This window comes from Notechis scutatus, chromosome 1 (genome assembly GCF_049901735.1).
Source record: "Notechis scutatus isolate UNSWTSFEM ecotype Mainland chromosome 1, rNotScu1.2, whole genome shotgun sequence".
Classification (NCBI taxonomy): domain Eukaryota; kingdom Metazoa; phylum Chordata; class Lepidosauria; order Squamata; family Elapidae; genus Notechis; species Notechis scutatus.
The window spans coordinates 224,802,205-224,819,631 of record NC_142009.1 but is presented as its reverse complement, the minus strand read 5'-3'; the positions used below and the strand labels follow the sequence as shown (position 1 = coordinate 224,819,631).

Genomic DNA, 17,427 nt, shown 5'->3' with positions numbered 1-17,427 from the left:
AAAGAAAACCTTAGATTCCATTGTTATAGAGAAAAGGACTTTTACCGAATTTGAAGTGGTAGCATTAGAAGAAATACAAGATCTGAGGCAATAGGTGTGAAAATCGCATATAGAAAGTTATCCCATGTTCCCAACCCCCATAGTTCAAACTGGCCGTCCAATCTGAGGTGTGTATAATGTCAGGTGGGGCATCTTCAGTTGGCATTTCACACATCTGGTATGCCAAGACAGTTGGCCTTGGCCTAGAGAGATAAGGGGCTACCTCTGCGCAGTAAGCAAATAAGCATAGTCAAGAAAACATCCCAACTTTTACATTTCACCAACTTAAACCTCCAGCACCCTTCCCCCTATGAGGCCCAGTTATTCTTCCCTTCCCCCGTTTCTATGGCAGCTGGAAAGACAAGCAGAAGAAGGATTCTTGGAAGCAGACAGTGCCCATTTTTGGCCTCCGGAGGCCTCCATGGAACCCATTTTTGGCTTCCCCGACACTGGGCATGTCTTTGGCCTGCAGAGTGCTTCTGTGGACACCAGGGAGGGAAAAACAGGACCTGTGGAACAGTGGTGGGATTCAATTTTTTTTTACTACTGGTTCTGTGGGCGTGGCTTGGTGTGTGTGGCAGGGGAAGGATACTGTAAAATCTCCAGTCAGAGGTGGTATTTGCAGTTCTCCAAACTACTCAAAATTTCCACTACCGGTTCTCCAGAACTGGTCAGAACCTGCTGAATACCACCTCTGCCATGGAGGCTTTGGGAGGCCAAAAATGGGCCCATAATCACTGTATAAGACACACACACATTTCCACCCACTTTTGGATGTGCAACTTATACTCCGAAAAATACGGTAAGTTACAGGGGACAAATTTCCCCTTGAATATTGGAAGAAAATAATCTTTCCTAATAATAAAAACAGTTGACAGTAGAACCAATTACCCAGAGTGTTAGGATCACTTTCTTTGGATGCTTACAAATTAAAGCTGTCTGGAATGTTTTAATTTGGCTCCCTGCATTGAGCAGGACTCCATGACCTCAATGGTTGTAACCTATTCTATAATTCTACAAATTGTGAAGTGATTTTCTGAAAGTCTTGCTGGAGCAACAGGTTGAAGAAACGTGGTGGATCTCTTCACAATGAACCAATGCTGTGGCTCAGAATAGTTGATACCACATACTGCAGTATAGAAAAATCACAGATGTTAACAGTGCAATTTTATTTATTAGATTAGATTTTTACCCAACCTTTACTGGTAGCTCAAGCTGACAAATACACCTAACACACCTTCCTCCTTATTCCCCACAACTCCTCTGTGAAGGGGTTGGGCTGACCCAAGGTCACACAGCTGGCTTTCAGGCCTAAACTGGAATTATAACTCAGAGTCTCCTGGTTTCTAGCCCAGCACCTTAACCACAGCCTGGGCCTACTCAAGCATCTTTTAGATGAGTGGGGTTTCTTTCCAGATTAGTATATAAAATGTGGCCTATTTGGACTGCAGCATAAGAGGCTATATGCAGTTTGCAATATGTTTTAAATTTAGCTACAACAACAACAAAATAATAATGAAGTTTTGAAGTTAGAAAGAAACCAAGGATGGGAGATAGGCAATTTAACATTAAGCTTCCATGGCTAAGATGACTAAAGTAAAGGCGAATATTGATAAATACTCAGAATTCAAAGTATAAATGGTGGTGTGGACTCTGGCATGAAACTTATACATCAAAATTTGAATGTGTTTAATTTTTTTTAAATTGTATCACGCATGAAAACTCATAAGCCACTAACTACTGGATGGTAGCATAGAATACTAACAGATGCTACCATACACTAAATCTAATTGCATATTAACTATCAATACTATCAAATACTAAAAACATGGTATGCCCGAAATACTGTGATACAAATATATCAGCATTTAGTAATGTATGAAATGTAAAATGTAGCTAATAAATGACTTAGATTCAGCACTGTTTCCAGAGTGCAATTGAGACAAAGTGCAACTAAAAAGCAAGGGTAAGTAATTTATATCTATTTTCCTAAATAAATATTTTTAGCACTGATCCACTGATAAATATTTTTAGCACTGATCCAACTCATTTTGGCATAATTCATCCATGCTATCAGAGTGGGCAGAATCCAGGCACTTTCAAATAGTGAAATCTGCACAAGTTGTTTTCTTTGCCTATTAATACTGTATATACAACATTTCCACATTCAAGGTAAAACATTTTTAAACAGCAAGATGGACTACAAATGGAATGAACCAATATAAACTCTAATTCTGTTACTCCTCCTGGTTTTTTTTTTAAAGCTCACAATATCTTAATGTCCTATTTATCTACTGGGGTAAAATTATTAAACCACTGTATTTTATCCAATAAGACTGAGTTATGAATGATCATCCAGATCATTCAGGAGGAGCAAAGGAAGCATCTCCAGCTTCTGAAATCTAGCTGTGTGTCTCTTTTGGGGCCTTGTTCATTCTGCAACCTGAGGAAACTTTCTAAAGCTCCCAATCCTCGGAAGAAGGATTTTGCTTCTGGTCTCAGAGAAAACATCCATGCGTTCATGCCTTTGCTTTCCTTCCCTCTTCCTCTTTTCTCCCTCTTCATTTTCCTTCCTTCTTTTATTCCTGTCCACTATCAAGGCCTTCAGGCTGCCAAGCTTGAGGAGGTCCCTAAGGGGACTGTGCCACTAGCATCCCCACTGCCAACAAGGCCAAATGCTTAGTCTGTCTTTGGATAAATTACAATGGGTTGATACCCAGAGAGAAAGGACTCGGGTTTTCTATGGAAAAAGAAGTATTCAATTCATGGAGCGAATTTGCTAATTGAGGGAAGGTGTGAGGCATTTCTTCTGGTTTTATAGCCCCACCAGAGAAGAATTCCTAGAGCTGTAATTCAAACCGTTCAGGGGGAAATGGATTGGGCACATTTAAGCTGAAGTCCAGGAGAAACAGATGCCCAGATTTCCTAATTGAATAGGAAGAAATCCTGCAAATAGGAGCTGCATCAAGTTTGGTTGGCCTGGTTTTAAATTATTGTCCCTATCTCTGGATTTCCATGAAGCAGTCTAAATAAATGAGTGACGTAAAATTAAACAATGACACTTGGGACTGATATTGAAACAGAGAGAAGAGAGATGCCTCCATTAATTATTTGTAATGTGTACACCTGCTTTCCAGATATTCTCTCCTGGAGTCAATGCAAATGGGACACCTTGGTAACTTAAAGGCAGAAATCTGAAGGACAGGAATCATCAGGCTGGAGAGGGCTGGACCACAGCAAGAAATTAAAGATGAAAGCATTCAAGGACAAATGGACTGATCTTTTTTTTAAAAGAGAGAGGTGAATTTTTTTTTTTTTTAAAGTGATTTAATTTTCTTTCTCTCAAATGACTGTTTATTGCTTAAATCTGTACCCTCCCCAAACCAAACACTGGAATTCCACTCTTTTATTTCCCGTAAATCTAGATGGCACAGAAATGAGGAAGGAAGCCCTGGGTACAACAGGGCCACTTGCAGGGAGGAGGGGGGGCGAGGGGGGCGGGGCCTAGTTTGCACCACTGGAGTCACCACTTTCCCTTTTTTTTTTTTTTACTCCTTTCCTTAGGGAGACTCTTGGTCCCCATTATCCGGACTTCAAGGCAGCCTCCCACCATTTTCCCCAAATGTCCTGCAGTTCTATCCGCAGCGCTGGAAATGAGATCCCGTCGAATTTGGGTGGGAAGTTTCTGGGATTCCCCAGGCAGCTGCGCCGCTTCAAAGGAAAGCGGGAGAAAGAATAGCTGATTGCCTGAGGCCATTCCCCTTGCTTGTCCTCCTCTTCCTCCGGCATCACCTTTTGGGGCCATGTCCTAGGGAAGCTTCTCCGATGTGTTTGCCTTGTCCTGCCTGTTTTCTCCCGCCAGGATTATTTCTCTGGGCACGCCCTTCCAATGAGAAGCTCCACGGGGGAAGTCTTTCATTACCGATGGTTTAAACCAGAGCCCGGTTAGAATTTGAACCATCTAAACCCCAATCGGTTGCCCTAATCTTCTGGTTGTCTTTGAATATCCTGCCAAAGGGCGTTTTGGTTCCACTCTGAAGCAGAGGTCCCCAAACTTGGCAACTTTAAGATTTGTGGCCTTCAACTCCCAGAATTCTCCAGTCAGCATAGCTGGCTGGAGAATTCTGGGAGTTGAAGGCCACAAGTCTTAAATTTGCCAAGTTGGGGGACCCCTGGTCTATGGAGATTCTCTGTCATCCCAGGTCATGGTTGTCCCAAAGGGGCTTTTTCTTTAAAGACCTTGCGCTTCCCATCCAAGAAGCTTCTTCAGCTCTGATTAGATGATGGGGCATGATTTCAGAGCTGAAGAAGCTTCTTGGATGGGAAGCGAAACGTCTTCAAAGAAAAACCAGAAAGTCCAGTTGCCTCCTGAAAAAGCACCTTTGGGTCGACTCTGAATATATCTAGAATGGGAACCAGAGCGCAGATTTTATGAAGAGAACTTTTTTCCCGCTCAACAGTCCCAGGTGTGTCAGAGACACGCAGAGAGCCCGGATGGAGAGCGCGCGAAGACATAGAGAGACACCTGCGCCTTCCGATTCACCAGCTTATGAGCAACCCTCGCGCTCTTTTAAATTTTTCTGGCTTATGTCTACGTTGAAATTGCTGGGACGGGGAGTGGGGAGGGGAGCACTCCCCGACTGATGGGGTGGGGGGCAATCGTGTTCCGAAGTCACCAGAAGTCGAGGTTAAAACTCCGAGAAGGCTTTACTTTGTATAGCCTCGCTGATTCGGCAGCGGCCTGGATGTGATTTCAGTATCCGAAGTTTAACTTTATTTACTTACGTATCGATCGTTTTCGCAGTCCGTCCAAACCCCAGACTCCGGCGAACCAATGAATCCCTACCTACTCAACTTTAATGTAGAGGAGCCCCTTACCCCAAAAGCTGGGAATAAGTTACCCCCTCGTTCCTATCTAAAAAATACCATTCACTTAGAGGAGGGGGAGGGGATGATTCTCTGGGCTAGCTCTGAACTAGGTTCTCAAAGCAGGGTTGTTAAGTGCTGGGTTCTTAAACCCAGGACTCGGGTCGCAGTCTGGATTTGTAGGTTGTTATTTTGTCATTTTAAAATCTAAGTTTCCCTATACATTACACTAGATGTATTAAATAAGTAAAAAATAACGTACTTTAAAACTGACTCATTGTGTTTGTTTTGTGTGTGTAGAATCTGGGTTTATGTTTATATATTTAATCAGTGTTTCGTGCTCAGCTAATTTTGTTTAAAACTTACTGTGGTTTTTGTTGATGTCTGGGGTTATAGAATCTGGGTTTCTTTGAGCGCGAAATCTTGTTTTTCTTTTTCTTTTCTTTTTAAGAAAAGCGGCTGGCATCCCTGTCTCAAACCCTCGCCTGGAGTCTCAACGCGCTGTTCTTTAGGCCATTCCTTCTGTGTTGGGTAAGAGCCATCCCCCACTGCCTTAACTAAGGGAGTGATTTCCCACGCTCACTCTAAAAATCCTGCTCCAGTGACTACCTATCTCAGGGGTCCCCAAATTTGGCAACTTTAAGACTAGGCTGGTTAGAGAATTCTGGGAGTTGAAGTCCACAAGTCTTAAAGTTGCCCAAGTTTGGAGACCTCTGACCTGTGTGAACCCAGTTTGTTTCAAAGAGCAATGCGCGGAAAGCCAGCCACTCGCACGCAGAATTCTTCCGCACAAACGGAAGCTGGGAAGCGGGCGCCTTTTTTCAGAATATGGAGGAGAAAAGGGGTGATGTCAATTTTTTTCTTTGGTCTAAGCGAGCAAGCCCAACTCTTACACCTGCACGGGATGGCGATGGGAACCACGACACGATCCTACCAGGAGAGGCAGAGAAACAGCGCAGGCATGGAGTTACAAGGTTACGCGAGGGGAGAAATATCGGAAACGAAGATCCGGGCAAAGCATTCCGCCGAACAGAGAGGATTGGTATCCTAATTGGGTAATCAGCTAATTTTCTCCCAGGACTCCCACCCGTCTCGCAACTACAAAAACCAACGGGGGAGGGGGACACAGCTGGCTGGCCGTCTCTCCTTCCTCCTCCCCTTCGTCGCCTTCTGTCACCCTCTCGTTTCTTGAATGGCGTTCGCCTGGTCAGCCCGCCCCTAACACGGCCAGGCGCCCAGTTTCATTGACCAGCTAATGAGGCGTGAGATCCAGCCTTGTCCCTGCGCGCTGGAGCGGAAACATTACAAGGGATTTACACTGAGAACCATTTCCTCTCTGCACTTATCGCCTCGGGATGGGGTGCGGTGTCGGGCTGTGCAACCTGCAGCCTTTCAATCCCGCAGTCCGCCTGTGCGCCCTTTCCCTGTCTCCGGTCCAACTCTGGGATCTCCCGCTACCCGATTCCACTCACGATCCAAGAGGGTCCTTGGGAAAATAGCTTGAAAAAGGCCCGCGATGATTTCCGGCTAATCCACGTTTGTAGAAACTCTTAACCGCTAGGCCTCTCCGGATCCGCGGTTGTTGAACGAAAAGCCTTCCCAGCTTATAAACTAGCGATTATGAAAATCTACCTACAAATATGACTGGTAGTAATGACAACAGGCACAAACATGCGTATTTACCCCACACCCCAAAAAACCAGGGCAATAAAAAAGGGGGTTTAATGGGTTCACACCGATAGGGCAAGCGAGTTTCTGAAGTTCACAGTGAATGTGTAAAGGGCTTCCGTTGAAAAAACAAGGTTTGATGTCAGGAAAACTCGACCATTTCAGTCCAGCCCTACGATCTTGCAGCCCAAAAGGATGAATACAGAATTGAAAACTGGTCGAATTAGGTGATCTCGTTGTGCCAGCTTCCACAAATTAAAAAAAAATTGAAGCCTAACCACAAGTTCCAGACTTCTGAACTGGGGCACCTACCGGTATTAACAAGACAGTCATCGGGAAATCCCTTGATCCAACCCCGAGTTTGCTTTGCAGTTTAGACTCTTACTTGCTTTCCACATTCCAACATGAAACCAAATTCGTATGGTCAGTTTCCTATTGTGAACCGTAAGTCGCTGTGCACCGGAAAACTAGAGAAGGTTTGGAGGTGGCTAAGTAGTTTGGTTTTCAACCATATTGTGATTTTAGGCTTCTTCTGCCCTAAGAGGCGAAGCGTTCCCAGCCGAGGGCGACTTACGAAGTAGTTGAGCCAAACCCGGCTTAGCGCGATGTGAATTGAGCACGGCTCTGGAGAAAGACACGCAGCCTATTGAAGAGTATTTTTCGTATTAAAGGAGAAAGGGAGGGAGGGAGAGAGGGAGAACCCCAAAGCAAACGAAATTGCCTTTTTCCCCGTCGTAATAGTCTTCAGGATACCAAGGTCAGACAATATCACTGATTCCTGAGACTGAGTTCAGAACTGCTCTTCCTCCGGATATTCCTGGTTTTCTATTTAAAAAAAAAACCCGTTATAAACTACCTGCGTGGCCGTGGTCGCCCCCCCACCCGCCCCCACTCCGCCTTTAAGTTTTAGCATTCCGTGACCCCGGAAACTCTCGCCTGGTGTCTCAATGTGCTATTTTTCCTGCCCAGACAAACTCTGTTAGGCCATTCCTTCTCTGCTGGACAAGAGCCACCCTCCGCTCCCTTAGCGACGATTTCATATCCTCACACTAAAAAGGCTACTTCAGTGGCCAAGTAACTAAACCCGGTTTGTCTATGGAGATTCTCAGTCATCCAAGATCATGGTTTATCCCAAAGGTTTTTGTTTTTTTTCAAGAGGCAACTGGACTTTCTGGTTTTTCTTTGAAGACGTTTCACTTCTCCAGAGTTGAAGAAGCTTCTTGGATGAGAATCGAAATGTCTTCAAAGAAAAAGCGGAAAGTCTAGTTGCCTCTTGAAAAAAAAAAAAAAAAAGCACCTTTGGCCAAACCCAGTTTGTTTCCAGAGCGATGCGAATTCTTCTGCAGAAACGGAGGGTGGGAACCAAGTGCCTTTTACAGAACTTGGAGGAGAAGGACAGCGCCAACATTTTTCTTTGCTCTAAGCAAGCAAGCCCCAACTCTTTCCTGCGGCTGAGTTCAGAACGGCTCTTCTTCCGGACGTTCCTGGTTCGCGGTAAAAGCGTCTTATAAACGTAACTGTGTGACCGTGGCCGTCACTTCCCCCCCCATCCCTCCCCCCCCCTTTTAAAAAAGTTTTAGCACTCGGTGACCCCGGAAAACCAATCATGCTCTGGGACTTTATTTGGAAATAGGCTTGATGGAATCGAGAGGGCCTTTTCCTTAGAGAGTGCGGACTGATTCAGACGTTAGAAGGAGAGCTCTGTGAAGGGTTGCTGTACAAGCAGTGGTGGATGAAGGCTCACTGGTGCCCTAAGCACTGACAAATCTTGATGGCCTCCCCTCTTCTTTGTACATATACTATACAAACGAAGCCAAGCTTAGGCTACATAAAAGTTTTCTCGGCCTGGTGCCCTAAGCACGTGCTTAGTCTGCTTTACGGTGCTCCACTGTGTACAAGATTTCCCTCTCGCCCACCTCCAGCTCGGACTCCTGACCGGGCGAGGACATTCAAGGAAATCCCTTCGGTCCTGCGAGACAGAGGCCTTTTGCTCGTTCATTGATTTGCGTTGCAGGGAGGAGGAGGAGGCAGTCCGTGCGGGGCATCTCTGTCCACTTGCATCCCTCCTCCCTTTTCGAAAACGTGAGGTGAAAGGGTAAAGACGACCATTCGTCAAGCGTTTGTCAGAAACTTTACAGAAATAAAAGCACTCAAGGAAACAGCCCGGCCAATGTAAAGAAAGGGCGAAAGAATGAGGGCTCAAAAATTAGTCTTGAACAGACATCTTAGGCCAGTTCTTGTATTACTCGCCCAAATTATTAGATTGTAAAATTATAACACAGAACGATTTTCCTCAACCTCCTACTTTTCTGGTATGTTGGACTACAACTTCTGTGAGGGAAGATGATGGTAGTGTAGTCTATTGGGGACAAGGGCTCTGAAGAGTCTGACGGTGGGATATATATATATTATATATATTATATATAATATATATATATATTATGGCAGAGCGTCAACATAGGTCAGTTCCAAAAGTTAAAACATCTCTGTTACTTTTTACAGTATCAATGGCAGAAACTGCTCTGTATTTTAAAAAAAAATGACTTCAGGATGGGTCATTGTGACCATTAAAAATGGGGTTGCTGGTGAACTTGTTAAATTGTTAAATTGAAGTATCTGAGAATGAAAAAACATTTCATGCTTATTTTAGCCAGGGAGAATGTTGGAGGGAAAATGATTCCGTTTTTAAAATAAACCTCCATGATTGTTCAATTTGGATTCTTGTTGTCAAACTAGAGATAGACAGATAAATAGACAGACAGACAGACAGTGATGGATGGATACAGACAGACATATCACGTTTTTACGATGGGTACTTTAGCTACATTTTTGAGCTTGCAATCGCTTGCAATTGCTTAGGGGGTATGATTGGCTTAGGTTCCAGATGTGATTCTCAGCACGTTCCCTCCCAAACCAACGCGCTGCATATAATGGGATTGTTTTACATCAGTGCCTGTGGACAGCTAAGCAGCTACCAAAAATGAGCAGGTTTGAAAACTTTCTAGGTCCACTACTTGTTATTCGTGTGTGTGTGTGTTTGTACAACAAACGCCACACCCGCATACACAGAGAATGGAAGCATTCAGATCACAAAAAATTGCTCCGGGTGACAGATTGAAGGCAACGCTCTCCCCCTCCTCTTCCCACAGCAGAGTTATAGAAGCAGGATGGAGAGGAATGTTGGATGCACTTTGAATGAATTGTTTGGACTCGATATGATTGGCAGTCCACCTGCCACAAATTTCCCAAAGTTCTGCCAATCAACCAGCCCCCCGCCCTACATAACTTAGCAGTAAGGGAGGCTTCTATTTTCGGGGCATCTATTGTTAAGTTTTGGCAAATGGCAGCTTAAGGTTTCAATCCCTCCGACCGGTAGAAGGAATCTAAATTCAAATTTTCCCCTTTTCATTTAGTTGTTTTAGCGTTACCTCCCTCGCCACAACTAGGGCAAGAACCAGCTGGCTCGAGGAGAGGAACTGGACGAGGTGGAAAAGGAAGAGGCGCAAAAGCCTCCAAACTAGGGGATCTACTCTGGGTTTGTGCCGCGGTCTACCTGGATGTTTCCAGACCACCAGAAGATCGAGACCTCGCTTCTCCTCAAACTGGTAACAAATTAACTGAACACACACACACACACATTCCACACCGCCGCCGCCCGCTTTGGCCCAACCAAGGATTAAAGTTCAAAACCTTTTACAACTTCCCCTGCCTCGGGTCGGGTGATTGATGTGGGAAAAGCTGCCTTCGGGACAGCAGGAGGCGGGGGCGGGGACACGTCTCTCTCGCTCGGTTCCCGGGTGGATGCCTAGATGTCATGCTAAACCAGGATTATAATAACTAAAGACGAAGTTATAACGATCGCGGCTCGCTCTCTACATCGCTTTGCCCCTCTCTTTCATTAAACCTGGTTGAATAAGTCAACGCGGTGGGTTCACACTGGCTGCTAAACTGCGCGGTTATTCTAAGCGAGAACAAAGCCCGCGGCAATTTAATGGGACGGGGATTAAACCAGGTTCGGCAACTGTGTTGGAAACAAGCGAATTGAATCTCCCAAAGTAGCCAAATAGCTTTTTTTTTTTCCCCTTTCTGACCCGAACTGCCTTCTCCTTTCTGCTGGATGAGGCCCATCGCCCGACGAAACGGGGCCTTGAACCCCTCCGAGTTCTCCATCCTTCACCCCGTCCTGCCTCCGAAACGGGTCTGATTATTCGAGTCTCGCGTCCCCCTTGGCCCAGCCTCCTTCAAGCCGGTGTAATAAGTTGGCCACGCTGGTTGGGGATGAAGGAAGCTGTAGTGATGCAGCTCCTATTTGCAGGATTTCTTCCTATCAAATTAGGGAATCTGGGCATCTGTTTCTCCTGGACTTCAGCTTAAATGTGCCCAATCCATTTCCCCCTGAACGGGTTGAATTACAGCTCTCGGAATCCTTCTCTGGTGGGGCTATAAAACCAGAAGAAATGCCTCACACCTTCCCTCAATTAGCAAATTCGCTCCATGAATTTAATGGTCGTAGGTACGTATTGCGCTGCCAGGATCTCTCCTGTCTTTCCTTCCACGTAATCTACTTCAGGCAAGGGAAGACTGGCCGGCTCCATCCATCCGCCCTAGATCAGCGATGAGCCTGGATCTCACCAACAAGGGGTGTAAAGTTATCCGTGCGCCTGTGCTGGGAATGAGCGAATGGGAATTGGACACAGGCCATATGACAGGCTGAGCTAAAATCTCACCTGGGCCCTTTGATTTCTGTGGTTGGGGAACTTAATAGTAGAGCAGGAGCTGCTTCTGGCGACCAACCGCTCATAAGCTCTGGCCTTTCCCAGCACCGGGGCTCGGAAAGGGGGCTTCCAAGACCATCCCAATCCAAAGCTCTCTCCCGGCAGAAAACCCAGAACCCACAAACTTTCTACGCCTCTGCTTGGAAGAGTTGCAAGGGAGGAAGAGTCGCCCCCTCCCGGCCAGCTCCCACGCTGGAAGAGGCAACCAAAGGGGTTATTTTGTTTTCTAAAGCCGGTGAGGACATTTCTTCACCTTAGCTCCGTTACACGTGTCAAGCAAGGGTAGTTATACTGTGTAGCCCGAAGAGCTCAGCGGTACCAGTGAGGTCAGTTTGCGAGGTAATCCCGGCTTTGCATATTTCGATTTCTGAGTGTCCTCGGTTAGATCTCTCCCCTTCAAAAGACAGCCTTTTTCCCACGAAGAGAAAGCCTTCGCCTCACAGACAAACGCGTTCCGGGACAAAATGCAGCGCGCGAATGACCTCAGTATTAAACTTAATCCCGACCCGGCGGCACTTCCAGATTTGTGGGTCTGCAACTCGCGTGCAGGAGAGGGAAGCTGCAAGTTCAACAAGCTGGAAGATCTTGACAGAAACATTTAGGGCTCATCAGCGAGATGCTGAGAGAACACTGAGGGGGTGTGTGTGTGTGAGTGTGAGAAAGAAGCGGATGGGTTGAGCAGGGCCTCTCGGCGAGCGATCCCTGGGGGACCAGATCCCTTTTCCACAGAAAGCAAGCCCAAGAGAAGCCGAGCATCTCTTCCTGCCGTCCCTTCTCCCCAACACACACCCCCTCCAATGGAAACACTCGGAGGCCACTCGCGGATTGCAAGATTCGGAGATTTCCTGCAGCGAGCAGTTCGAAAGTTCGAATTCGGAGTTCGATTCCCCGCAGCAGCCACCTCCTCCCCTTCCTCGGATAAGCAGCGGGGGCTGAGACACCCGGGCCGTGGCCATTGGCCTGAGCCAACGCGACTTCCCACCGCGGTTCAAAACCTGTTGGCCTTCAGCTGGCTCTGGAGCCGTCAGCCCCCGCTGCCCCCCTTCCCCGCCCGAGCTCTCCTGGCCCTCTTGGCTCTTCAGGGATGGGTTTCACCCAGGAGCAGCAACGCAGCAGCCGGGCTCTCAGCGGAACAACCCAGGCTAAGGCGGCGCTCCTTTCGGGACTCACTCCTCGGGGTCAACCCCTCTCCCCGGCTTTGGGTCCTTTGACTCCCTTCGGGGGCCGGTCAGCCCTGGGCTCTTACCGTGGAAATCCGGGAAGCGGGGCGCCATGATCCCGGCTCGAATCCAGTGCTCCAGCTGGAAGGAACCGACCCCCGCGGCCGCCTTCAGAGGCTCGACTCCCGGCTGCGACAACGGGGAGAAGGCGGCGGGGTAGGCGAAGGCGGAGTGCTGGCCGGCCAGAGCTGGGATGGGGTAAAGCGGGGGCGGGTAGATGGCTGGCAAGCCGCCGAGCGCCGGCGGAGGCAGGTTCAGCAAGCCGGGCTTGGGGATGAAGGCGGCGGTGGGCAGAGGGACCAAGCCCACCGGCGGCGCGCAAGGAGAGGGCGTCTCGGTCCGCAGGCAGGCGCCGGGACTCCCGGCTGAGCTCTCCGGGGAGACGCTGGGCACCGGCCGGGCCGGCTCCTCAGCCAGGAGGGCGTCGATGCGGAAGTTCTGGGATTTCTCCATGGGCTTCTGCATGCCGGCTTCTCGGAGCCTTGGCTGCCACTTCGGCCCGTCCTCTGAGGCCCCGCGCTGCCCTACCTTCCCGGCTGCGGCGTTGGGCGTGCGGCGTTGCTCCAGCCCCTTCCTCGGCACACACACCTGCCCGATTGCCCGGCCGCGCCGCCGCTGCCCCTCTCTCTTCTGCAGCCGCTACTGCGGGGTGGCTCCTCCTTTCCCTCCCTCTCCCCTCCGGGCAGACAGGCGAGGCGACGCTTCCAAATCCCCTCCCCACCTGTCCGCTCGCTCCCCGCCCCTCGCCCCTCCGACCGAGACTGCCCCAGACCACCCCCCTCCTCCAGGCATGAGCTGTTGCCCGATTGACGCGTTTCGGAGGTCGCGCCCCCTCCCCCATCTCGATGACGAGGATTGGCACTGGAATTAAAAGGAAAGGGATTCCCACCCCCGCCCCTAGGCAGTCTTACAGATAATCAGAGTTGGAAGGGATCTTGTAGGTCATCTAGTCCAACCCCCGCCCTGCCCAAGCGGGAGACCCTACACCATTTCTGACAAATGGCAGTCCAATCTCTTCTTGAAAGTCTCAAGTGATGATGCTCCCACAACTTCCGAGGGCAAGCTGTTCCATTGGTTGATTGTTCTCACTGTCAGAAAGTTTCTCCTTATTTCCAGGTTAAATCTCTCCTTGTTCAGTTTCCATCCATTATTCCTTGTCTGGCCTACAGGCGCTTTAGAAAATAGCTTGACCCCTTCCTCTCTGTGGCAGCCCCTCAAATATTGGAAGATTGCTATCATGTCTCCCCTGGTCCTTCTCTTTACTAGACTAGCCAAGCCCAGTTCCTGCAACCGTTCTTCATATATTTTAGCCTCCAGTCCCCTAATCATCCTGGTTGCTCTTCTCTGTACTTTTTCTAGAGCCTCAACATCTTTTTTATAATGTGGTGAACAAAACTGGATGCAGTACTCTAGGTTTGGTCTTATTAAGGCTTTATAGAGTGGTATTAGTATCTCACTTGATCTTGATTGTATCCCTCTGTTAATACAACTTAGGATTGCATTAGCTTTTTGGGCGGCGGCTGCTGCACACTGCTGGCTGATATTTAGCTGGTTGTCCACTAAGACTCCAAGATCCCTCTCACAGTTACTGCTATTAAGCCTGGTTTCACCCAGTCTATATGTGTACTTTTGGTTTTTCTTGCCTAAGTGTAGGACTTTACTTTTCTCTACATTGAATTTCATTTTGTTAGATGTGGCCCAGTGTTCTAGTCTGTCGAGACCCATCTGGATCTTGAGCCTATCGTCTTAAGGTGCTGCGAATGAGATCTTTTCATTCGCAGCCTTAGGATAGCAGCCCCCACTAGCAAGGAATTAAAACAGAAGGGTGTGTGTGTTGTTGGGTCCACTCTCCGTTTAGTTTTAGTTAAGCTGGAAAAGAATGAAGCTTTTGTGCTGACCACTTCGAGCAGAAAGTGAGACATGGTCGTTTTTCTTTGAGCCAGCTCTGTCTACATGGAAAAGGATTGACTCGGAGGTTTTCCCAGGCAGAGTCACCCAAGGAGAGGCTGCACATTCTCAAAGGATTTCATGCGAAGGGGCTTGTGTAGCTTAAGAATGTGCCTGGCGATGCACAACTAGGTTCCTAACCATATGCGCCTTATTGACATCGGAAGCACAGAGGGCCAGCCTCAGAAATACAGAATTTAAATAGGTGGGTTTTTTTTTCCCCATTTCACTACTCCACTTTATCCTTAAGCCATCCCTATTAATTAAACTGGATAATTAATCATAGGATCTGATTGCTTTGGTTAAAAAGAAGTCAGAAGTTGCAAAGTGAGGGATATGTAGGGACAGAAAGCAGAGCCTCCAAAGTGTTGGAATATGGGGATAAAATGTGAGCTTACATTACTGTATCCTCCCCACCCTTCTCTGGTGATAGGGGCTGGAGGGGGTGGTTTTTCTGAATAGAAATATAGTGCTGGTGTTGCTTGGGATGTGGATTTCCATTAATGAATGAATGAGTGAACGAATGAATTCTTTATTGGCCAAGTGTGATTGAAACACACAAGGAATTTGTCTTGGTGCAAATGCTCTCAGTGTAAATAAAAAAAAAGAGATACTTTCGTCAAGAATCATAAGGTACAACACTTAATGATAGTCATAGGGTACAAATAAGCAATCAAATCATACTAGGAAACAGTCCATATAAATTGCAAGGATACAAGCAACAAAGTTGAATGGAACCTGTAGTAGATCCCTGAGTGTCCAACAGATTGTAAAAATAAGTTTGAATGTTTTTTCTTTTCAGAATGCTCTCTGGGATAGCTGTCACATTTTGCCTAAGTGAAGGCTAAACACCTGCTGTGATGCTGAGAAGCCTGGCAGGTTACAAGAAGGGATATCTCTTATTCCCTTCTGGAGAATTCTGGTGGGATTATTCAACTGAAAGAGACTCCAGGAGTTTCTAACCCAAAGTTCCCAACCCTGATTTTTTTTTTTTATTCCCACAAGGAAGTTCACGTAGGAATGTGAAGATGATCTTGGAGCAAAAATAATTCTATTGTGGCTAATACCCAATTTGTAATCAGCATTATTTTCTATTTCTATTTTACACAGGTATTTAAGTAATTTGTCACCAGTGTATCTTATAACAGTGAATTCCACAAGTTAATATTGCACTACCTGCTCATTTATTAGCTTCTATTTAGTTTTTTTTTCTTTTTAATCATTTTGTTTGAATTATATTCAAACTTTGGAGAGATCTGATCTAAATCTAATATAATCTAGGTGAAATGTTAATATATAGAGCTAGTCCATGTATGATATACTGTATGTAAATAAATAATAATTTGGAGAGGTAATTCTCATGTAGTTCTAATAAAATTAATACAATTGTTATTTTTAAATTTAAAAAACTAGATAACTCTATGGTGACTATCTCAGCACTCAGTTTTATTATCTGAACTGTGCTTCACTTTTAGTAATAGGATTAAAGTAAATGGATGATTTCTTCCTGCATTGTGCATGATGTTATAACATTCCATCAGTATTCTGTTCTTTTTTTAACACATAATCATAAATAATAAAAATGCAATCCAATATACAGAATATTTCCCCCTTTAGCTCCAACATTACATTTTTAAGGACAATGAAATAATATATTATGGTGTTATACAGCAATGGGTTGCCTTTAAATATTATAGAACTCTATATTCCTTCCCTGTTAGGTGCAAACAACCAGATTCACGTGTGCAGAGTTCAAGATAACGTTCTGCATATAATACAGGACACTCCCAAATCTGGCAGCCTGCTCTTGGGAATAAGGAGATGATGCCCTTAGAAACTTGGCCAGCCCTTTTGCAGTTGTGCAGTGATTCCAGACTAACTTTCCACTTGAAACCTCCTCCTTGCCAGGCTGGGAACTTCCCAACATTCTTCTTGATAGGCAGGTGTGGTGTTGGTAGCTGGAGCTAAACAACATTCAAAGGATCACATTTTGACCATTCCTACATTATCTCTAATAATTAATCCTGCAAATCATGTCTTGGGAAGCTTAAACCTACTTCTGAATAGACCTGGAAAGGATTGCACTTTTCTATCCTAGCTGGTTATATCTGCACCTAGCCTGGACATCAGGGGCGAACTACAAGAATGCAAACTTCCCAAAATGTGGACTGTGACATCAGGATGCAATCCCTGGCCTTTTGGGCTTGTGGGTTTTGTTGTTGTTTGTTGTGACATCTTTGTCATTTGCTGTGACATAATGACATCTACCTGCCCTGCATATTTGCTGACCACTTGTGGCATACTTGCTTGCCCGTTTTCATCTTGTTGGGGTTCTTGTTAATTTTACTCTAATGACATCACAGATATATTTTCTCTTTTCAGGAAAGATGGCCTACTCAGACATCTTCAGTATTTCACATAGCTGACTGATTGATATCAAGACTATTATTATTACTGAATTGGCTTCCTGTGTTAAATGATTATGACTGTTATGAAATCATGAAGACCAATGACTTTTGTACCAACTTTTAGAAGGTTTTTGATTTTTACTATTTCATCTTTGATAATTTGTTGCTATAAGACTATCCTATTGGACAAGTACACAAGTAATATAACTTCAAATAATCCACAGATTGTCTTTCTCATTGAAACTGTTGAATGTTCTCTACTTGCAGATATAGATATAATGTAATTTTCTCTCAAAGAAAGCAGCAAATAATTTCTTTGTTTTCATATATTTCAGATGTAAAGGTGTTCACTTTGCCCATTGGTTTTATCACATAATTCATCTTTTGACTTATTTTCTTAAAGGCAAATTCTTTCTAAATCTAGGGCGTGGACATGTTTTACCATAAGTAGAAGATATTTCTTCAAACGTTGCTTCAATCCTAAATTATGACTGATTGTCCAGA

General features: G+C 45.8%; 1 protein-coding gene across 2 annotated transcripts in view; it reads right to left on the bottom strand.

Moving 5' to 3' along the window:
• Positions 1-13,033, bottom strand: part of LOC113410667 (motor neuron and pancreas homeobox protein 1-like) — a 23,914-nt gene extending 10,881 nt beyond the window's left edge. The window contains exons 1-2 of one of the 2 annotated variants that reach the window (XM_026665322.1): positions 12,971-13,033; positions 12,595-12,901 (exon numbers count right to left, since the gene is read on the bottom strand). In XM_026665322.1, coding sequence (XP_026521107.1) covers positions 12,595-12,901; positions 12,971-13,033 — 370 coding nt within the window. Of the gene's footprint in view, positions 1-12,594 lie in introns of both variants that reach the window. The other variant, XM_087953738.1, reaches the window with a different exon arrangement.
• Positions 13,034-17,427: the final 4,394 nt, after the last annotated feature.